This window comes from Physeter macrocephalus, chromosome 1 (genome assembly GCF_002837175.3).
Source record: "Physeter macrocephalus isolate SW-GA chromosome 1, ASM283717v5, whole genome shotgun sequence".
Taxonomy (NCBI): Eukaryota; Metazoa; Chordata; class Mammalia; order Artiodactyla; family Physeteridae; genus Physeter; species Physeter macrocephalus.
Window position 1 is genome coordinate 34,525,076 of NC_041214.2, and position 23,618 is coordinate 34,548,693.

The 23,618-nt window shown below is 46.2% G+C and overlaps 1 protein-coding gene across 1 annotated transcript in view; it reads right to left on the reverse strand.

Annotated features, from left to right (window-relative positions):
• Positions 1–909: 909 nt before the first annotated feature.
• The window catches only part of BFSP2 (beaded filament structural protein 2), a 69,869-nt gene continuing 47,160 nt past the window's right edge, over positions 910–23,618 (reverse strand). The window contains exons 5-7 of the mRNA XM_007118144.2: positions 10,034–10,165; positions 3,218–3,438; positions 910–1,200 (exon numbers count right to left, since the gene is read on the reverse strand). Of these exons, the coding sequence (XP_007118206.1) occupies positions 1,197–1,200; positions 3,218–3,438; positions 10,034–10,165 (357 nt within the window). The 3' untranslated portion in view covers positions 910–1,196. The remainder of the gene's footprint in view (positions 1,201–3,217; positions 3,439–10,033; positions 10,166–23,618) is intronic.

The following is a 23,618-nucleotide window of genomic DNA, read 5'->3' on the forward strand; positions in this document are numbered from 1 at the left end:
AAGGGAAAGCAGCTTGAGCAATTTCAACCAGGAGACCTAATGTCTTGCCTTGCTTCTCCTTCCAGCTTTCTTAAGGGTAAATAAGATTTCATTTGTTTATGTCGGCCTTAGGTATTTGGAAGCCCATGTACTGAGGGAGGGTGTCTTCCAATGTGCCCATATTGGACACATCGTCCTGTCTGGATTGGCAGCTTACGTGAGGACAGAGACTCAGCTTGGATATTTTGGTCTGCAATTCTGTGTGACAGGTGGACTGACAGAAGCTTGGGGGAAGAATTGAGAACTTAAGTCTGGGCTGCGTGTGTGTGGTTTTGGAGGCATGAGAGACTGCGCTAGGACACAGGTGGTGGTTTCAGTTTTAATCAGAAGGCAGGGGAGTCTTGGCTGGGTATGTGGAGGATTCATGAACTATATTTGGCTGGCCTGGGCCCTGAGAGGGCTGAGGAAGGACCCTGGAAGTATATTCTGAGGCTGCAAGTGTAGGCAACCACAGCCTAATTCATCCCCCACAGATTTAAACTGAAGTTCCCTTTAAGCTGATCGAGAAGTGCTCTGCCAACAGCAGTGAAGTGGGTGTGTCTGTGCATAACTACCCACGAAGAGCACGTTAAAGACACCCAGATGCTTTGTGATGCCTGTGGTTATGATACACACAGACCCCCTCTCTAGCAAGAACGTTGTTTTTGCCTCCAGTGGTGGCAATCTTGCCTGCCACGAGCACAACTCTCGCCCAAGAAGCACATTTATGTTGAGAAACCCAAGAGCAGCTGACCCTTGAACAACAAGGAAGATGGTGCCACTCTCAAGGACCCTTCCAGAAGCCTTTAAGAATGGCCCCATGAGGAAAAGCCAGGCAGGTAAAGTGATATCCATCTCCATCAGACAGTGGATTGAACAAGGTGGGCAGACTGGAAGCCACACACGAAGCATTTATTTGGAGAGGGGCAAGGGAGGTTGCTCAAGCTACAGACTATTTGAATTCAGGCAGCAGGACACTCTCCACTTCCAGGAAGCTTTTCAGCTCAAGCTGAGGCAACTGGGGAATCCAGCAGGGAATCCAGCTTGGGATGGGGGTGGGGAGGGTGAGGGAAGATGCGGGTCGGGGGTTGTGAGGGGGTGGGGACTCCTCAAGGAACTTCGTTGGTCACTCGGTGAGGAAGGCAGCATTTTCTTCATGAAAAGAGGGTGTTTCTCCATTAGCTGAAACAAACAAACAAAACCCAAAAAACACATTTGAGTGAGACAAGCAATGGATGATGAAAATTAGTAAAGAAATCACAACAGAATTATACGAAAGGCAGGTGTCTCATGGAAAGAATTTGGCCTTTGGAACAAGACAGTTTGGCTTTCAAATCCCACCTCCATGGTAATTAGCTGTGTGACGTTGGGCAAATGATTTAAGCTCTCTGAGGTTTTGTTTCCTGTCTGTAAAGTGGGGATAATGATGTAGTTCTGGCAGGGTTTTGTGGAGAAATGACGATAACATAGAGCTTAAGACTGTGCTGGCACATAGCAGGCACTCACTGGATGGAGTCCTTATATTCTTGAAGTAAATTCAGTCTATCTTGTTACTTTTTGTATTTGTTTAATACGATTTTGTGTACTTAGATATTCATAGGCATCTGAAAAAATTAGCTTTGTTACCAACCTCTAGCTTTTATAATCAACAGAAATCAATCCAATAAAAAGACAGCTGGAAAGGAGCTGGATGACATGTTTTTGTTTGAAAGAGGAAGGGTTAGGTTGCTTCCATGTGGTCCTCTTGCCTTCTGAGAAAGGGATGGTACAGAGCACACTGGAGACCCAGGAGACCTAGGCTCTGGTCCAGCTCTGCCTCTTCCTCCTATTTTGATCACTGGCAAATCCTTTTCTGCTCCGGCCTTCTTATTCTCTCTGGAATCAGGAGGGGTTGTACTATGTAATTGATAAGTTGTCTCTTAGAGCTGCTATTCTACTATGTATTCTCTTCCTCATTCAATGTATGCCACAGAAGGGACCTTGGAGGGCAATATGAAGTTATAGAATTGTGATAAAGGCTTCAATTTCCTTAAAAAGCTGGCAAGGAAGCTAAGCCCCAAGACTCATGCATATGCCACAGGAATCCTTACCCATTAAAAAAAGACTACATATTTATGTGCATGTGTATATATATATATATATATATATATATATATATATATATACCACATACACACATATACATACATAGAGGTATACATGCCATTCCTTACTTCTTGCCTCTCTCCAGTATGGAGGCTGGAAAAGCTAAATAGTTGCTTTCCCAGCATCCCTTGCAGGTAGGTCTGGTCATGTGAGATAGAAGGAAAAGTCCGTTGCAGCCTTCACAAAACATTTTTCCTTCACTGAAAAAAGGAGTGAGCCATGCAGGGAAAAGCCTTTCTGCTGTTTCCTCTTGCCTCCCCTTTTCTGGCCATGCGTGATGTCTGGTTATGATGTCTGGGGCTGTGGTAGGCATTTGGCAATTGGGGGTGACAAAGATGAAGACAGGGATGGTATATCAGAGGGATGAAATGAGCTTGGGACCTGACTGACATCACGGAGCAGCCTGGCCTACCTCATTTCTGGAACTCTTAGGTAAACAGGGTTTATCCCCTTGCTGTTCAAAGTGTGGTCTGTGGACCAGCAGTATAGGTGTCCCCTGAGAGTTTTGTCAGAAATGCAGAGTTTCAGGCCCCACCCAGACCTTTGGAAATAGAATCTGCATTTTAAAAAGGTGCCAGGCTTGGCACGTTTTGAGTGCATATTAAAGTTTCAGGAGCATTGGTTTATAGCTCCACTAATTAGGTTTTATTACATGCAGCTGAAAGCATTCCTAACTGCTACCATGTATGGTAGGAAGTATGCATGAACACATATAGGTATGTCTATGGTGTGTGGCTGTATGTCTGCATCTATGAATGCATACATGTATGTATGCATGTATATGTATATGTATGTATATGTATACATACATATACATCCACACATATATGTATACATACATAAGTACATAATATATTTTTGTCTATATATTTGCGTATATATGAACAGAAAAATCCTGGAAGGACACAGGCTGTGGGAGTGGGGCTGGGTGTTAGGAAGTTTGGGAGGTGATTTCTCCTTTTTACACTAATTGCTTCTATAGTGTTTGAAAAAGTGTCTAGTTTAAACCCATGAGTATCTACTCCTTTCCTAACAAAGCCGAGCAGAGACGCACCCGCTCTCCTCGCGGTCCAGCAGCGCATGGTAGGACGCCACGTCCCGCTGCATCTGGCACTTGTGTGCCAGCAGGTGCTCGCGGGCCTGCAGCTGCTGCTCTGCCTCCGTGCGCATCTCCCTGAGCTCTGCCTCCAGCCTGCTGACCACGGCGCCCAGGTTCTGCAGCTCAATGTCGTGCCAGTGCTTGGCGTCGTGCAAGGCGTTCTCCAGGCCTCGTTTCTACAAGAGAGGGGATACGGTCCAGAGCCAAGGCTGATAGGCAGGGCCCTGGAAGAGGGAGATGGGCAGAGCAGTGGGAGGGGCTGGCATCGGCCTGGCTGTCTGTTTCTCCCAGGACGATGACCTTGACGGGCTGACGTGGCTCAGTGGGGAAGTAATGAATCCTCCTGGGGAGGCCAGAGTCTTGCTTCGTCTGAGTCACTGATCCTTCCGACAGGGGTGGAGGTGGGGAGGGAGAAGAGGAAGAAAGAGGGGGAGAGAGATAGGAACCGGAGAGCCGGATGAGAGAGAATGATGAGAGAAGAGGCAGATGAGTGAGAGAGAGAATGAGAGAGGACAAGTGAGAGAGAGATTGACACGCACACACACACACACACACACACACACACACACACACACACACACACACACACACACACGAGGCAGTTTGCAGGTGTTTTTTGAAAGAAATCTTGCTCCCTGAGCCACCTCGGGGCTTTTTTTGCTCCTGACTTGTCACCCCCCGGGCCACCTCCCTCTTTGGTGAACCGCCACCCACCGTCCAGCTGGAACGCAGTCTCCTCCTGCATTCCTCCCAGATTCCCACAGTCAGGACGAATATCTCTGGCCTCTACACACTCACTGTGGTTTTTTAGTGTTTTAGTAGCACATCTTGCTAGTTCCTCTGCCCCTTGCTGCCCGTTCGCCCCCTCCTCTCCCTGAGCTGTGCTGTGCAGGTTGGTCTCTACTCCAATCGCAGCTTGGTCATCTCTGTGGATGACTCCTGTGTTGATGCGTCCAGCACAGATCTCTCCCCAAAGCAGACTCGGTGCTGAGGTTCTTACTGGAAATATATGCAGGCCATGGGCCCCATTCAAATCAAGGTGTCCAAAATGGAGCCATTGGCTTCCTTTGGAACCTGCTGGCCCCTCCTCTCCTGTGCTCCAGCTGGTGAACCCACATGAGCTAGAAACCAGGGAAAGATATGTCACTGGTCCTGCTTCCCTCCCAAATTCAATCATTACTGAGTCCTACCTCTTGTACATTCTGAAACATTTTCCCATACGTGCCCCTTCTTGTCCAGCCACCAATGCCCCAGATCGATTCTTATCACCTCTCACCTGGGGTAACCTCTGTGGCCTCCTAGCTCATCTCCCTGCCTGTGGTTCCTCCCCCTCTGCATCCCCCTGCAGCAGCCACAGTGCACTGTCTAAAGTCCAAATCTGGGCTTGTATCTCCCCTTCTCCTCACCTGGCTGACTCTTATTCACCCCACGTCCAAACTCAGGGGTCACCTCTCCTAGGAAGACTTCCTTGATGCCCTCTTGCCTCTGCCACCACCAGGCTGGGTTAGGGTGTCCCTCCTCTGGGTTTCACAGCTACCCAAGCACATGCATGCCCTTGAACTTATCATAGCGGGCTGAGCTTCTTAGGGGCATGTCTCCTCTAGCAGATGCTGAGCTCTTTGAGAGCAGGAACCTAGTCTCTGTAACCCCAGCGACAGGACAGGGCCTGGCACAGAATAGGTGTGTGTGTGTGTTACCCAAGTGACAGCACTTGTATTATGGTGCACTTATTGCCCTGTCTCCCCACTAGACTGAAACTTTCTTCTCATCTTCCCATACACCAAGCCCTGCAAACTGTAGGGCTGACCAATAAAAAAATGGTATGCCTCTCTCTTTAACATCTTTCAGTAGTAGTAATTATGTAGTTCTATAATTTAGCATCTGGCTTTTTATTTTATATAACACGTAAGAAACAAATAAATATCTTTCTAAATTGGACTGAGTCAAGTCTTGATGAAACAAGTTTCTATACCCTTTTTTGACCACTGTGGCTGAAATCGAAGATTCTTGGTCATGATGTCATCTTGAATCATGGCTACTGTTAAGCAGGGGCCACCATATTATCTTATTTAAATCTTCCCAATTCCACAGGATATGAGGAAGTTGAGTCAGATTCCCATCCTAGGTATGTCTACAGGTGGCAAAATGTGATTAGTGGAAATAAATCTAGATCAGTGTCTGGTCTGGTTATTATCTTGCTGGTGAGATCTGAAAACCCCTCCATGGCAGTGAGGATGCAGAAATGGCCACCTGGACTTTGAGAATCATTCGTTCCAACCTCTCTGGGTTTTCTCCCTTTGTTTATCAGGAAACTGCTTGGTTTGTGAGTGGTGGTTGTTGACATTGGACCTGTAACACCTGTGATTTGGAAATACCTTTCGTGGAATCAGGTTTGGATCATCTGTCTATAGTTTTTGCCCTGTGTACGTGGTGACTTTTCCATGTGGCCTGGGGTTTTTCGCTGAAGACTTAGGACCCACTGCCCAAGGTGGGTTCATGGGAACACCTATCAGAGGTGCCACGTCTTTTCCATTCCACCCTTAGAGTCCAAGTCAAGCTTCTGCACCTATGTCCCTGACATCTTGGCCTGGTTTTCACAGAGATGCCTGTGCTTGAGTCTCTATGATCAGCCACTGCTGTGGGTCTCCTGCCCCGGCCCGCTCACGACACAGCACCAGCAAGCAAACTGAGATCACAAAAGCATGCTTGCTCTTGTCTCTAGAGATCTGAAGGGACTTCCTTAAATTGCTAAGCCCTCCGGAAAGTAAAATAGTGACCTTCTGTGATTTCTGGACTGAATTCCATTCCTGGTCTGAGTTGACTGAACACAGAGCTCAGGGGCCCTCAGACACCACTATTGATGCCTGGCTGCCACTATAAACAGTGCCTTGTTGGCAAAGGAGCTGAAAATGTCACCAGCTCGGCTGTCTGAGGCTTACATAGCTGTGAGGGCCTGTGTGCACACAGGGTGCTGTGACTGAGGGTAGCAGGATGGCTGGATGAACTCTGCCATGTCGGAAAGCCGTAGACGTGTGTGCTACCTGTTCTGGCTCACCTGTGTTCCTAACCTTGCCTGCAAGGCCCAGCGACCAGAACTCTGACCTGCTAGAGCCACAGGGGACAGAGGCAGCCCATCCTGGGTTCCGAGCCCAGTCAGCACGTCACTGCTCCATCTTCTGGTTGGGGGGTGAGTTCTTGTCCTATTTGTCCCAATAGTCAGGACCACGGGGTTTAAGTGTGGTGATCAGATGATGCCAACTTGGGGCTACTATACTAGTGGTTACAATAATAATTTTATAATGATAATTAATAACACATACCATTTATTGACTGTTCACTCTGTGCCGGGTACGGTGCTAAGGGCTTGACCTGCATTATCTAGTTAATCATGCCAATGACTTTATGAGGAAAATTCTACAATGGTTCAGTGGTTGATCACGTTTCCAAAGGCAGCTGCAACAATGATCTCCATCCCACCTGCACTTTCTCTCCGTGATTTTGCCACTGCCTCATCAAGAGGCAGATCCCTGTGGAATCTGGGCTGGTCTGTGACTGCTTTGACCAACAGAATGCTGCGTAAATGATATTCGGGGACCTTCAAGCCCAGGTGTTAAGAGGCCTGGTACCTTCTGGGCTCACCCTCTGAGGGAAGCCAGATGCCATGTCAGGAGTCCAATAATGTAAGACTGCCATGATACGAGGAAGTCAAAGCCAGCTACGTGCAGAGGCCACGTGGAGAGAGAAAAAGAGATGCAGAGCTGAGGCAGCGGGCATGTGAGCTGAAGCAGCTGTTCTTGGACGTGCCAGCCCCAGCAGATGCCACATGGGATGGAGAAGAGCCATCTCTGCCGAGCGCTCCCTAAATTGCTGAATAAATGAACAAATGATTTCCTGTTGTCCTAAGCCACCAACACAGCAGATGGATGTGATAACCAAAATAGATGCTCACTGTACAAGGGAGAAAACGGCAACTTCGGGAGGGCACACAGCTAGTGAGTAGAGGAGCCAGGGTTCAAGACTCCAGGGTCTGAGCGCCCGTCCCCAACTCCACAGGACGACCGCCGTCTAGTGCGTGATAGAGCCAGAGAGCTCTGCCTCTCTACTTATGACTCATGTTAGTGGGCAAATTCCTGAGCCACAGTTTTCTCTTCTGCAAAATGGGATGCAGTCACAGTCCACCCTACTTAATGTTTCCATGAAGCTCTGATGAGGTAATGCAGGTGAGTGTGCTCTTATTACTGTTTCTATCACTTTGAAGAAATTGTGTTTTGGGCACTGTACCAAGTGCTCTGGGGACATAAAACTAATTAGACATGGTCCCTGCCCTCCAGGAGTTAATGTGAGTTCAGTGCATGAGCTGATATAACCACATGAACCAGGGGGCTCTGAGTGTGAGTGGGTGGCAGGTGGAAGGGATCACCCCAGCTCTGGAGTCAGGGTCTAGGCTTCACGGTGGGCGTGAAGCTCCCTTCGGCGAGCTCCACCTCACCTGTGCCCAGGGTGTGGATGACAGGAGCCGGTAGAGGGGGCAGAGCAGGGGGAGGAGTCTCCTTCTAGACATGGGAGAACACATCCAAGGGCTCAAGTGTAGGAAAGCAAAGGATGAGTTCTGGGCATTAAAATGAAGCCCGAGTTGGGTGGTATTGGAAGGTCTGGCAAAGGAAGACTTTCTATTTTACCCACAGGCAATTCCAGGGGGTGGGGACACTGATAATGCAGGAGAGAGGGGACGGTAGATAGAGGAATGTCCCAGATGGTGCAACAGGGGACAGGTGGGGTCTTTCGAAGGGAGGAGAGGGTGGATAAAGCTTCAGAGATATTTTGAGGTGGGAAATGGAAGCTGGAGACCTCAAGTTGGAGGACCTTCATCTTCTCTGCAGAACAGTGACAGCATCTGCCAAGGGGCAGAGGTAAGGGCGGGCTGGGGGCTTGTGAGGATGGAGACTGCTGGAAGCAACCACCCTGGGGAACACAGGAAGTACCCCTGCTTTGTTCTGTCATTTGTGTACCGGTTTTCTTTTACCAATCAGGTTATGAGTCTCTAGAAGACAGGAAACATTTAATTCTTGATGGCCTCTCCCAAGTCTAAGGGAGGGCTCAGCACGTAGTAGGCTCCCAATACCTGTGTGTGGAATATGAGCTGAGTGGTGTGCACCAGCTACTTAGGCTGCAATTTCTCCAGGCTTTGTTTTTGATGATGTGGCTTGAGGATACATCCCTCACCTTTTGCCTGGAACTCTCTATCACCAGAAGAGTGGCAATTTTGGCAGCCACAGGGACATCTGGGGGAGAAATGGCAGCCTCTTAACTGTGTCTAAAGCAACTGCATTCCCAACATTAGGATGTTTATCAAGGGCTATGGCAGGTGAATAAAACTGATTAGCATAAAATCCACATAACACTGAACAACGCAATCTCTTTCAGACAACTTTTTAGTTAAAGTAGCAGTGATTTAGGCTGTAGTTTCCTGATCTTTCTCACCTCAGATCCTTTCCTCACACCCCCTTGCACTGACCCAGATCCCATCAGAGGACGACTCGGAGAAAAGTGGAGCAATGAGACGTGTGTCGTGTTGTAGCAAGACTGAGCATCTTCCCTGAGCTGACTGGGCACCGTGTGACCTTGTTGCCGAGGACAACGGACCAAGTGAACTGAAGACCCTTGAAGGAAGGGAACTGGGGGTGACGGGGTGATCTTGGCAGCAGGCAGAGGAAAAGTTGTTTCTGAGGGGAACCAACTAGAACAAATACTTGAGCTAACTTCCTGGCAGCCTGTGGCTACAGTGGGAGGTGGGGCTGGCGGTTTGTGATGGAGCTGTCATGGGTGGCAATACTGAGATGAGGTGTACGGGGGGTGGTGGAAGAACGGGTACCCAAATAGCCCAGGACTTGAGGCTGATGGGAGGGAGGGGCTTCTTGGGCCTCAACGACGTCCAGACTACCTCAGCTGCGCAGGGATTATACAACCCAGCCCCTTCGTGCACTGGTGTGTATGAACACTTGTGGTTTGATTCAGTACACATGGCCCCCTGGAGGCATCCAGGAGGAGCCGTGCTTGACCCTAATAGAACTTCAGTCCATCCCAGAGATCAGAGGGTGGATTACTGTATTATTAATAATCATTTTAACTAAATAATAATAATTAATAATGCAAGAGATCTGTCCACGAACCACAGTGAGTCTGAAGAGCTACCTAGCTTACTAGTTTTGCTTGGGTTCCCCAGAAGCTGAGCCAGACACAGGGATCCTGGTACATGCCAATAATTAAGGAGTTCCTTTCAGGAAAAGGGGGAGAAGGAAAGCAGTTCAGGGCAATGTAAAGTGTTAAGCCAGGAGGTGGTCTTGGCTGGCCTCTGGCTACAGCCTGATCCCTTGGAGAGCTCTGGAGTGTGGATTACACCACAGAGCGGAGTCCACTTTGAAGCAAGTGGACTGGGTTTTTAAACCCCACTGTCAGTCAGTCATTGGCCGACGGCTGAGGACTTGCGGCGGGGGGCACGCCTACCATCCTAGGCCAGGTCTTCCTTTTGGCGGAGGGCAAGTCTCTGGGCACCTGTGGCGTCAGCAGCCAACAGTCATGGCAGCAGCCTGGTGAAGGGGATTTCGCTGGGCCACTAACTGTGTCTACTACATTTGTCATTTGGTATCGGATGATCCTTTGCAGGCCTCAAAACTCATGTGCTGTGAGATGGGAAACACATATGACTACAAGTAGACAGTTGAGAGTAAAACTTCATGCAGGAAAGCCCAAGGCTGTTCCCGGCCCACTCACCAGGGCCCGTAAGGATTCCGTCTCAGCCTGCAGGCTCTGGATTTGGCAGGAAGTGTTGTGCACCTCCACCCTGAGGGCAGCAGCCAGCTTCTCTTCGTGGGTCTGGGCCCTGCGGGCCACCTCCGTCTGTTGCTGTGGGGAGGCAGGGGTGAGTAGGGGGAACCAGGGCCTGAACCCGTCCTTCCCTCTTTACCTTCTCCAGTCACCACTCCGCAGCCTCTAACGCAGAGGAAACAGCCATTTGATTTAAAAATCACTCTTTTTCTATCGGCGCCTACACCAGCTTAAATTCCAACATTTATTTAGTTTGAACATATAATGCATGCAAATGGAATAAAATTCAAAAGATTTTCTAAAGGATATATAGTAGAAAGTCTCCTTTTCTTCCTGTGCCCTACTTACTTTGTCCTCCTGTTTCTAGTTTCTCATATCTCCTTCCAGAAATATTTCATATATTTATAAATAAATGCGTATGAGCATCCCTCCTTGCTTTGGTACTTAACATATTTTTAGAAATTATTCTATAGCAGTATATATAGATCACTTACATTTTTTTTAAGGGCTGCATGGTAATGCCTTGCTTGGAAGTACTATGATTATTTGGAAGTTCCTCACTGATGGACACTTAGCTTGTTTCCAGTCTTGGCCTATTATGAACAATGATGCAGTCCCTCATTTTCCATACATGGGAGGATCTCTGAGGGGTAAATTCCTGTAGTGGAACTGCTGAATCAAAAACGTAGGCATTTGTGGACTTCCCTGGTGGCTCGGTAGTTAAGAATCCGCCTGCAATGCAGGGGACAGATTTGAGCCCTGGTCTGGGAAGATCTCACATGCCACGGAGCAACTAAGCCAGCGAGCCACAACTACTGAGCTTGCGTGCTGCAACTACTGAAGCCCGCGGGCCTAGAGCCTGTGCTCCGCAACAAGAGAAGCCACCGCAGTGAGAAGCCCATGCACCGCAATGAAGAGTAGCCCCTGCTCGCTGCAACTAGAGAAAGCCCGCGTGCAGCAGCGAAGACCCAATGCAGCCCCCCTACCAAAAAAAGTAGGCATTTGTAATTTTGATAAATGTTGGGAATTTGTAACCCCCTCCAGTGCTCCAATTGCCCCACACCTTGCTCAAACACGGAGTGAACAAACTTGACCTGATAGTCCCTGTTTCCCTGTAAAAACCAATCTGACCACACTGTGAATTTAGGGGGAAGGTCTGTGCTTTGAACCTTCTCCCCAGAGCAAGATGGACATATTCTGATTACTCCTCTTTGCTGGGGAAAAGGGAAAACACGAGAGCTCTCCCTCATTTATCTTCAGTGCAGTCTGAGAAAATGTCTACAAGGCAGTGATATAGGAGAAAATAAACTGCTTTCTCTCCTAAGTTACTGGCTTTCTGAATTTGCCATCTTCACCACATATGAATACTTATTTACAGAATTATGTGCAAATAGTCCAACCTAACTGACTGGCTAAGAAATCCCAAGTCAAAAGGCTCACATCTCAGTAGTAGTTCTGCCTGTTCTTGCTGTTTGGGGGCTATAAAGAGCTCAACAAAAATGTCCATTAAAGGCTTGGGAGCAGCTGAAGGAGAGCATAACCCATGAACCCTGCTCTGACTGGTTGGCCCGCGGCTGTGTGTCTCCGGGCCATCATTCAGCCTCTCTGAGTTTCAGTCTCCGCCCGTAGATGACATTGAGTGGGGAACAATAATCATATGATGACTGCCTCTTGGGATCGCTATGAGGCTCCCATCAGGTTATGCATGTGGAGGCTTTTAGAACCTTAAAATCATGCAAATATTGGCTATATATATTTTCTATGTGTAACAAGAAATGCAGTACCCAACAAATGAGTTTGTAAAAAGCCACTATGAGTTGAATACTACTAACGATAACTAATATATATTGAGCATTTTGTGCCAAACACTTTGTTAACTGCTTTTTTTTTTTTTTTTTTTTTTGGCTGTGCTATGTGGCTTGTAGGATCTTAGTTCTACAGTGGTGAAAGAGCAGTCATAACCCCCAGACCACCAGGGAATTCCCTTAACTGCTTTAAGTCCATATATCATTTAATCTTTACAACCCTGTGGAGCAAGTGTCATTGTTATTTCCATTTTACATGAGGAAACTGAGGCACAGAGAGATTGAGCTATTTATTCAGAATCAAATGGCCCGCACTTCCCTGGTGGCGCTGTGGTTAAGAATCCGCCTGCCAATGCAGGGGACATGGGTTCGAGCCCTGGTCCGGGAAGATTCCACATGCCGTGGAGCAACTAAGACGGGGACACCACAGTTTCCGAGCCCAGGCGGCTAGAGCCCGTGCTCTGCAACAAGAGAAGCCACCACAGTGAGAAGCCTACGCACCGCAGTGAAGAGTAGCCCCTGCTCGCCGCAACTAGAGAAAGCCCGCGTGCAGCAATGAAGACCCAGCACAGCCAAAAAGAAATACATTTTTAAAAATTTTAAAAACAGGAGCATATGGCCCATGAGGGTCAGAGCTGCGGTTCAAGCCCAGCAGCTGACCCCAGTGCTGTGCTCTTAACAACCAGTACTTAATGCTGCCAGTTCCACCAATGCCTCAACTTAAGACCCTCCAAATTAGAGCTGTCTCCCTCAAAGTGAAGGTGGATCCCTCTAAAATACCCTCATGGTTCACCAAGTCCTGTGATCAACAGGCCGGTTTTTCTTCCTCCCTCTGGGGCCGGGGCCTGGCCAGATGGGCTGTGTGGGAGAGGGGTACCCTGGCAGACAAATGGAGTCAGAGTGGCCAGGGGCAGACGTGAGCTGAAGCTGGCTCCTATAAGCTCACAAAAGCCAAGTGTTAAAGTTTCAGGAATTTTATGATCTGGTGGCTATGTAGCCATCATTCAACATTAGATTATATCAAGTTACAATCAAATAAGTTATATGAAAAAGGATAATAAATAAACACATCACTGGCTAATTATTTTGTGTTTTTTTTGTTTTGTTTTTTTTTAACATCTTTATTGGAGTATAACGGTTTTACAATAGTGTGTTAGTTTCTCCTTTACAGCAAAGTGAATCAGTTATACATATACATATGTTCCCATATCTCTTCCCTCTTGCGTCTCCCTCCCTCCTGGCTAATTATTTTGCATTTTATCATTATCTATGCTACTGAGGTAATTTACATCAATGGTACTTGTGTGGTAGAAATAACACATAATGCTGTGCTCCTGCACATCTCTTCCCAACTTTGTGCTCATTTACATCATGTTAGTAGTTTGAAATCAGCCCTGGTGAGAGTATTTACACCATGGAAACTGGCAAACACTACAAATCAGGGGTTGAATTATTGTTTTGTTGATTGTCCAGATTTAAGAAAGGGATGCGGAAAATGTTAATAATGCATATTAAACTTAAAAGTGGGTCATGTCTGTAGCTTTTGCACTGGGAATGTCACAAAAATTAGAGGGACTATTCTTCCAGTATCTGAAAATTATCATGTGATTCACAAAGAAGTCACTCACAACGCTGATGAATGAACTCATCCAAATAGTAACCAAAATTCATAGTAGAGCTATCCTCATTCATCATTGACGTGAGTGACTATTTGCTTAATCAGATATTAATAATCAAGCATTTTTCTGTAATCTGACTTTGTGACACTATTGTTGATGACAGAATTATAAAAATGGTTGGTGGATTTCGCAAGAAATAGCAAGTCACACTGAAGCTATAGATGCAAATGGAAAAGCAAAGTATTTTATCTTAAAATGTGTTATTTCTAAAATTACATAAAGAAAACATCAACAGAAACTTTTATGTTACCTTTTAGGTAGTGTTATGAATTTGACTGGCACATAAAAACATATGTTTACATTTCCTTGCAGAGAGCAGTTGGGAAACATCACCAGCACAGAATGGGTAAGAGCCGGGCACGAGGGGAAGTCCAGTCCCATGGAGGCATGTTTTAAAGGCTTGGTGGGCAGGTCTGGGGTAAAGCTGCTGGCCAAGGCCATAGCCCCGGCATTGAATGAACTGTCCTTCCTCTCGACCCAGATGATGTACTTGGTAGTTCAGTGGCACACACTGATCTCTGGAGAGATGAATCCCCAGGTCTTAGTTTTATTGGCAAAATGCTGTACCCAAGTGTTTCCCAAATATTCTTGGACAACCAGCACGGTTTGTCATATATCTTAATACTAGTTCAAACTGTTTTTATTTGAAGCAATTCACTTTTTCTTTGTAAATAAACGTCTTTAAAATGTAAACTACAGTTAAGTTCTCAGATTTTAAAGTGCATCAGCATCATCTGGGGGACCTTGTGAAAATGCAGATTCTGATTCAGGAGATCCTGAGTGGGGCCCAGGAATCTGCATTTAAAACTTCCACGAGATGCCTGGTTCATGGAAGCAAAGTTCTAGATTGCTACAGAAACTGATAAAACTGTATTACTTGCCATAGATAAAAGATAATTGAAAAAAAATCAATAAAATTAAAGCAAGCCACTGTATTATATTCTAGCAAATGTTGCTTGCCAAGCTGCTGAGTCTGAAAGCTGGCTTTCTCTTTGTTGAAAGGCAAAATTAATAAGTATAAGAGAAGTGTTAATGACGTCCCAGCACCAAATGGAAACTTTCTTGCACCATTTGTTAATTAAGATGGAAAGAGAAAAAGAAATTAACTTGATCACTGTGGGTTTCAATTTTGTTTTATATCATGTCCCAGACCTTCTTAAGTCAGCTTGCCACAAATGATACTTGCCCTTCATCTGGGGACAGTTAATTGTTTTAACTCACCTAAAAGTATTACATGTTCTTCTCCAATGGCTTTTTAGATTTATGTTTTCTCATTATTATAATAACTCTACTTCTGTTTCCATTTCAGCCCAACGCCTACAGATTTCTCCTCACAGACCAAATAGGAGGTGTGTGGTTCTAGCTCCTGAGCATGGGAAGGGAGGATTGATCTGTCGCTCAGTGCCATTCCTGGGATGTGTGCTGAGGTTCAGATATGTTGGTTCCCAGGCTTGCAAACCAGCTTGAATTCTGGGCTCCACTCCGCACGAGCCGAGCCACCCAGGTTTGCACTCCAGCTGTGTTTCTGGGGCAGGAGAGCATGTTGGCATTTTGAAATATGGTAAAAATTTTCAAATTAAAATTTACAAATTGGCACAGTGTTGCCCATGAAGGATGGATGTGACAGACAAAGAGCAGCAGGCTGTTGAGTAAGTCAGAATGAAGAATTGGAGGGTCTCCAAATGGAGGGGAAAAGAGGCATCTCCATACCCCACCCATTTGGCTGATTAGCGTTGCCATTCCCCAAAACACCCTTGGCGACTGGAAAAAATGGCCACTTTGTGGTGTGAGGGGAGAGTGAGAGTTTAGGAGGGGGCAGAATGTGGAGAGCAATGATGCTGGTGTGTTCTTAGCAGAACACGTGTCCAGGCTGAGCCCTCAAGGGTGGACGTGTGCAGCCTGCCTTTCCCCGAGCAGTTGCTGCGTGGGTTCCAGCAAGTCACAGGCTCTCTGGTTTTTGCAGCTGGGGGACAGCTTTATGAGAGTATTGCTCTGCTGCAGAGCACAGATAATGGCCTTTCTCTTAAGCTTCTCAGATCTCACAGGATCACACGGACCTCATTATGGTCACTTTCATGGAGAAAGGGAAAGCAGTGGGCTCCTTGGGGACAAAGGGGTTCCCGATCTTGCATGATAGAGGAAGCTTATCCGCAGGGAAGGCACAGATTTGTGGTCTGGAAAGATCCTGACAGAAGTCTGGCCTAACCTTTTGGTCCCTCAAGACAAAGCCCTCCCAACCTCACACAAGATGTCACGTGTGTTCATCCTTAACAAAGAGGATGAATCAAGGTCCGCCCACTCCAGGAGGTCTGTCTGGGTCAGAGTAGCAGTTAAGAGTGTTGATTCTATAGTCAGAACATGTGGTTTGAATCCCAGCTCTGCCATGGTCTAACTGTGTGATTTACCTAACCTCTCTGTGCCTCAGTTTCCTCCTCTATAAAATGGATAAAATCACAATACCTAGTGTTGGGAAGATGAAATGAGAATAGACCTGTCAAGTGCTCAGGACACTGTCGGGCGCTCTGTAAACCCTCAATAAATGCACCCCTGGCCCTGCTTTCCCAGCACAACTCACTCTGCCTGGCGTGATCTTTCTGTCCGTTGTCTCCCACCTGCACCCCAGCCAACCTCATACTAGACTGTGGCACCTTGTGCGCAGGAACAACTTCTTACTCTCCCCTCGAAACCCGCCGGGCACCTAACATGGTTTTTACCCCTAGAACATGCCCAACGATGTTTATTGGAGGTCTACAACGTGTTCCAGGTGCAGGCTCGGGACTGCGGAAGAGGAAGATCTACCAGGAATGGAATTCAATCTCCTTTTCATTCGGAGGATCAGCTGTCATTATTGTAATGATTATAAGGCACTTTCCAGTCACCCAGTGTCATATAAATGTTATTTAGCTGAGGATAGATTTTGATAGGCAGCACACACACACACCTGAACTACCCCAGCCAGGTGTAAGATTCACTTGGGAGAAAGCTGGATGCCATCCAGTCTTCACCAGAGACATGGGTCCTCCTTAGTGGGAATTAAAAAGAAGTGCATGTCTCACTCGGTGAAACATCAACACTGGCAGAAGAGCTGGCCTGGCTAGGCTGAGCCATGTCTCTCCTTGAACTTACATGAGAGCTGCTTGGCTGTTGAAGCGGCTCTCTTTAGGGTGTAGGACCAATTCCCAGCCTCGGTCGAAGCTGCCAAAGGAAACACAGAGGAGCGTGTGGCTTGGCAGACTCACTGCCCTATTGGTCGTGAGTGAGCACACCCTGCTGATGAGCGAGGCAGAAGGGGCTCAGCAAGGAGGGATATTCCGAGGAGAAAAATATATTCTTCACCCGCAAGTAATTATTGGAGAAGTCTAAGTGACAGCATTTTTGTTCGGGTTCATGGAGACCATCCCATTCCTAAGAAGGCTCGCCTCTGCTCTGTCCCTGCCAGGAGACTAAGTGTTGGATACGAGCCACCTTACCTTAATTTCTCAGGGATTTGGGTTGTTTTGTCTTTGCAGAACTCTTAGTTTCGAAGTAAGATTCTTATGCTTTTCCTGGGAAAGAGTTACTATTAAGAAATATCTAAGACAGCTTTGAGATCGTCAGAATCAGTGGCTGGGGATGAGCAAGAATTGAAGCCAGGGATGTTGTGTCCACAGCACCAAGCATGGGGCCTGCAGCCTGGTCTGTGGTTGACAAATGGAGTCTGAATGAGTGAGTGAAGATTCCTTGGTGGAAGGTATGAGGATGAGGTTGCAATGGTGGATGGGTGTTGACCAGTCGCGGGGTTGAAAACACAATATAGGAGATGAGGACCTGGGCGCCACCCCCATGTGGCTGTGCTGGGTAGTTGGGTAAAGGACTGGCAGTGCCCCCTTGATGAGACAGTCTCTTTATTTTCCCTAGTCTGATACTCTACCTTCCTGCCCCCAGCCACACCAGCTGGGGCACACCACCGTAGCACACAGCTATACTAGCACTTCCTTACAGGTTAACAATATCTTTTGAAAGCCAGCTGGAACTACCATAAGTTAAGTAAAAAAGACAAGTGACAGGGGCTTCCCTGGTGGCGCAGTGGTTAAGAATCCGCCTGTCAATGCAGGGAACACGGGTTCGAGCCCTGGTCCAGGAAGATCCCACATGCCACGGAGCAACTAAGGCCGTGCGCCACAACTACTGAGCCTGCGCTCTAGAGCCCGCGAGCCACAACTGCTGAAGCCCGCGTGCCACAACTACTGAAGCCCACGCGCCTAGAGCCTGTGCTCCGCAACAAGAGAAGCCACCGTAATGAGAAGCCCACGCACCGCAAAGAAGAGTAGCCCCCGCTCGCCGCAACTAGAGAAAGCCTGTGTGCAGCAACGAAGACCCAATGCAGCCAAAAATAAAATAAATAAAATAAAAATAAATTGACAGTGAGTTCCCTGGTGTCCCAGTGGTTAGGACTCTGAGCTTCCAATGCCAGGACCTGGGTCCAATCCCTGGTCAGGGAATTAGGATCCTGCAAACCTCGCGCTGTGGCCAAAAAAAAAAAAAAAAAAAAAAGACAAGTGACAAGCTGGGAAGATATTTGCAACTTATATCACGGAGAGAGGACTAATTTCTCTAATTTACAAAGAGCCACTACAAACCAGTAAAAAAGAATCCCAGACCTAATAAAAATGGGCAAAAGATATGATCCGATAGTACACACAGAAGCAAATATGGATGAAATTCAGCATGTAAAAAGATGTTCCATCTTCCTCATAATATGACAAATGCAAGATAAAAGTATATTGAAAAAACATTTTTTACCTATAATATGGGCAAAGATCACAAAGTGATCACAAACTGTGAGAACTCACAGTATCAATGAAGATGCAGGGAATGGACACTCTCAAACATTTCTGATGAGAATATAAATTGTTATAACCTTTATAGAGGATAATTTGGCAATGTTTATCAAAATTATTGATGCACATAATTTTTGCCCCAGCAATTCCATGTCTATAAATTTATCCAGCAGATACATTTCTATATTGGGAAATGAGGGACATACAAAGTCAGTGACTAGTCTTATTTATAATAGCTAAAGATTGGAAGCCACCATTCATCACCAGGGCACAGGTTAAAGAAACCCTGGGATACCTGTTACCTGGAACAAGGGTTGGCAACTTTTTCTGTAAAGGGCCAGATAGTAAATGTTTTAGGCTTAGCAGGCCATATGGTCTCTGTTGCAACTATTCAACTCTGCTGGTGTAATGCAAATGCAGCCATAGACAATATGTAAATGATGAGCATGGCTATGTTCCAATAAACCTTTATTTGTGAAAAACAGGCAGCAGGTCAGACTTGGCTTGTGAGCCATAGTTTGCTGCCCCCTGTGGTACAATATTGTGCAGCTAAAAAGCAATATGTTCTGAATGCTACTAATTGTGTTAAAAGAGAAAATATATACATAGTTTCTTGTACATGCATAAAATGTCTCTGAAAGGGCACATAGGAAAAGGAAAACATTGACTGACCCTACAACAAAGACTGGGTGGCTGGGACCTGGGTGGGATGACACTTTTCACTGTATATCATTTTGAATTTTGAACCAAGTGAAGGTATTAGATATTAAAATGCATAAATAAAAAAAAGAAATAAAAGCAAGCTGGGACCCTTTTGCAAAACTATTTTGAGGTTTAGAAATGCTAGGTGACTCATCTTCAGTGCTTGCTGTGAGCACACAAGGAGGAATAAGCCAGTGCTTATTTCACAGAAGAGCCATTGAGATTATAGCCAACTCATCAGCACACAGGGACCCCTAGATTACAGATGCTCTCAGCATTCTGCTCTCTCAAAGAAACTCTCCCAGTTGGCTATCATGGCAGGACCATATTAGGCTGTCTTGGAGCCTAGAGCAAGTGACAGTGCCAGAAATTCATTTAATCTAATTTCATATATCCTAGAAAATACTGAATCTTCTTGGTAAAAGCAAGCAAAGAAAAGGCATAGACACAGCAGCCTGTATAGAATACTTGCCCTCACAGAGCAAGTAATCGTCTGTGAATACGGATGACATGGTGACATGTTATCCAAGTCTTCTAGTCTCTCATGGGTAGATCTAGACCTATGCTGTCCAGTATGGTAGGCACTAGCCACATGTCGGTATTTATGTAAGAAGTCATAAACATTAAATAACATTAAGAATTCAGTTTCTCAGGTGTATCAGGCTCATTTCAAGCTCTCAAAACCACACGTGGCTGAGCTGCCACACTGGACTCTGCACAGATTACAGAACAGCCGCATCACTGCAGAGATTTCTATTAGAGGGCGCTGCTCCAGCCAGTGTCTGGTGCCTCCTGCAGCTCTAAGACTATCAATAACCAGAAACCTCACAATTCATTTCCATCTCTTCACCTCTCTTCATTCTTAACCATCTCCACAATCTGTCATCCTGACTGTTTGAGGCATGATGGTTACAGCTCAGATAAAGTTTCTGACCACAAATACCTTAAACTGATCTGAGGCAAGTGTGACCTACTGTCAGGGCAGGGAGCATGGGAGCAATCTATTTGTTGTGGAGTTCCTGGCCCCGAGGGACTCATAGGAGCTGCCACCCACCCCCATCCCGCTCACGCTGGTGACTGAATAAGCCTTTGGTTACTGTGCACGTCACCCAGCTGCAGTGAACAAGGGACAGAGATTTGGCTTCTGGGAATTGAGGGGAGGGCCTCCAATCCCATCAAGGGGAAACTGAAGTGGGGTAGGTCAACCTTTCAAACCCTAAGCAGCCTGATTCTGAAACTTTGGGAGCCCTTAGCCTTCAGGGTGGCCCCGTTTCCAGGAGGACCGCGCACTGTAAGGAAAAGGTCAGTTGGAAGAAACATGGGATTATATGTATCATGATGGACTGACATGGACATGAAAGACTCTAGCTGCGTAATATTTTTGAAAGTGTCTTTTTGGCTACCTGGAACTTCATTTTCCTGTTGATGATATGATGCTTGAAATGCTTGCATTTGTGAAAGAAAAACTTAGTAGAAACAGCCTGGCTGCAGGGAAACTAGGAGCTCCTGGCTCTCTCTCCTCCTTCCTTCCCTCCCTTCCTTCCTTCCTGGTAGCAGAAAACACATCTGTGAAATGGGAATAACAAGAGTTCCTGCTTTTGAGGCTGTTGTGAGAATTGAATGAGCAGAAAGGATGTCAGAGGTCTAGCCAGCACAAATGGCCTCACATGGTTATCAGCTTTATTTTTTAATTCTAGGTCTTGTAACAATGACTGACAGATGATTTCGATGTATCCATAAGTTCCGCAAGTTTTAGGAAAGAAGGGCACTGAGAAATCTTAATCTAGCCAACGTCAGTGTACAGCATACTTGCACTCAGGACTTTCTCTTTTGTTTGTCACTCTACAGAGTGGAAATGTCTCAGCACATGAATCCAGGAAACAGGTGAATAATAGTGACCCTTCAGTATTTCCCAAGGTGGTCTTTCTAAGGTCTGTCAGTTGCAGACTGGGGAGTGTGTTCCATGGCTAGCCAGGAGGAGTGGAGGGTGGTATGACGTGCTGTTGGAGGTTCTTGAAGTATCCCCAAATACCCTGAGTTGGGTAACCACATCAAACAGAAAAGGAAGGGCCAGACTTTAAAACACTCTGGAAATTCTCTGGACCAACGTGATCCCCCAGTCACTGAATCATGAAACCTGAGAAGCTCCAAAGACTGGACCACTGAGGTTCCCTACATCTATAACACCGTGGCTGGAGAGAACCTAGTGTTATAAGCTTTTACTGATTAAGAAATAAAAAGAGTTGGCAGGAAAGTGATAGCAGATGCTGATGGCATCCACCTTGACTCCTTGGGCCATAACGTGTTAGTTCTCCCCAGCTTCCTTCCCACTGTCAGATTCTGCACGTCTCCCTGGGAGCTCTCTCTGAAGTCTCTGAAAGGTCACTCTCATAGCAGATGGCAGATGGCTGAGGGGAGAGGGTATTCCTACCCCAGCTTCCTCGCCTCTCTCCTCTCCTGTATTCTGGACTGTTCCCCAGGCCCCCATGGGGATGTTCCAGTCTCCCCCAGTGGGAGCTGGTTGGATAACGTGTTCTTTGTTCGCTTCTCTGCTTCCGGCAACTTCCAAAGAAACCACCTACACTTCAATATTTGTCTCAGGATCAGTTTCTGGAGGAACTTAAATGAAGACAAATTAATCATGTCAATTAACTTTTAGCCTCTCCAAGCTGAGAGGTAATTAAATACATGTCTGTATTCTCTCTGCAAAATGTTTAGAAAGCAGTGTGTGCTAAACCATTTCACATTTGTGCTTTGCAGCCAAGAAACCTACAAGAGACGTTCAGGCTGGACAAAAGTCAGCCCCGGAGGGCATGACAGCAATTGACAAAACTATTTATTGGAGGACTTCTGGCTGTCAGTTCTGATCTCTGTTGATGATTAGAAGAATTCACTCATTCTGCAAATATTTTCTGAGCTCCACCTCTCTGCTAGAGGCCCAGGGAGCATCGGCCAAACTGAAACAAGTACTGTCTGTTTTCTCTGAGATGTAGCTTTCAGATTACTCTGTTAAAAAAACACTAATGAATCTGTTCAGAATTAATGTTTGAATGACTGTTGGGCTGGTGATGATTCTCAAGAGGGTGAGGGGTGAATAATAATGAAGTTTTTTTTTTTTCTTTTTCACACTATGCAGAATTAATTTCTGTTCATTACAATGCCCCTCCACCCTTTCCCAAAGAGATAATCACTATGGTGTGGTGTAGACCCCAGGGGGGTTGGGACAGAAACAAGTCTGCAAATTCCTGGGCCACTGTGATTTAGCTTTGGAAGCAGAGCCAAGGAGAAGTGACAGCCTAATACAGAGAAAAAAAATCCCGGATCAAGAGCCAGGAGAGCTGAACTGTGGTGTTCCAACCAGCTGTGCGACTTCAGGACATCAACTGCCCTCTCTGGGTCTCAGTTTCCTCACCTCTAAAATGAGGGAATGGGACTGATGGTCTCTAGGGTCATTAATTATAAATATTCATGAGTCCCCTAAGAAGCAATGGACCCAAACCATATCTATGCTTTGGTTTCACTTTCTCTTTGTGTGGTTTTGCCTCTCACTGGTTATGGGGGCTGTATTTCATGGAGTTACGAGGCACTATTTGCCGTGGAAATTGTTTGTAGTGACCTGGCCCAAGGATTTGAAGGTTAGAAAGAAGAGCTTTTGAAAAGGGGTAGGGGGTGGAGAATTGGGGAGTGGAAGGTGTTTTCTGGGCTGGAGAACATTGGGGGATCCAGACTTGTGAAGACCCTGCGGGGAAGTTTCCTGTTGATACTTGGGGGCAGGGGTTGAGGAGGGCTGGGAGAAGAAAGAGCAGAAAAGGTCCTCCCGGTTTCCTCTGGGGAGTATTTATCAACTCTTGTGGTTCCCAAACTTGACTGTGTATTAGAATAATCAGTGAGCTTAAAAACCATGAAGTCCCTCTCCTCCTTCTGATTTAATTGGTGTTGGGCCTGGGTGTTTTTGAAAGTGCACTGAAATAATTTTGTTGTGCAGTCAGGATTGAGACCCACTCAATGGTCACCGAGAAACCAGGAGCAGCCCTCTTGCCTTCTTTCAAATTCTATTTTATTTTCCCCACTTCCTTCATGCTTCCCTTCCTCTGCTGCTCTTTCAATCCTCTGCCTCAGAATTCCAGAATCAGGAATGGGTGGGAGAAGGGAAGGGAAGAACAAACCTTGTGCATTCTATTTTCTGGTTAATTCCTTTCTTATTTATGAGGTTTAATAAAAGATGCTTTCCCGCCATGAATATAATTCATACTACTTAAAAAAAAACTTAAGAAAAACTCAGAAACAAGAAAGAAAAAACATCACAACATGAAATGGGTCCCACACTTAAAGACAACCACTGCTAATGCTAATACCTTTACAGTTTAGAGTTTTCTTTCTGATTTTTTTTTTTTAAGGGAGACCTTTTCTTCACAGCTTTATTAAGGTATAATTGAAGTACAATAAACCGTGTTCTGACCTTTTCTTGATGCCTAGTTTCTTTGTTTGAATGCTTTACCTACTGTGTATAGCAGGGGTTGGCAAC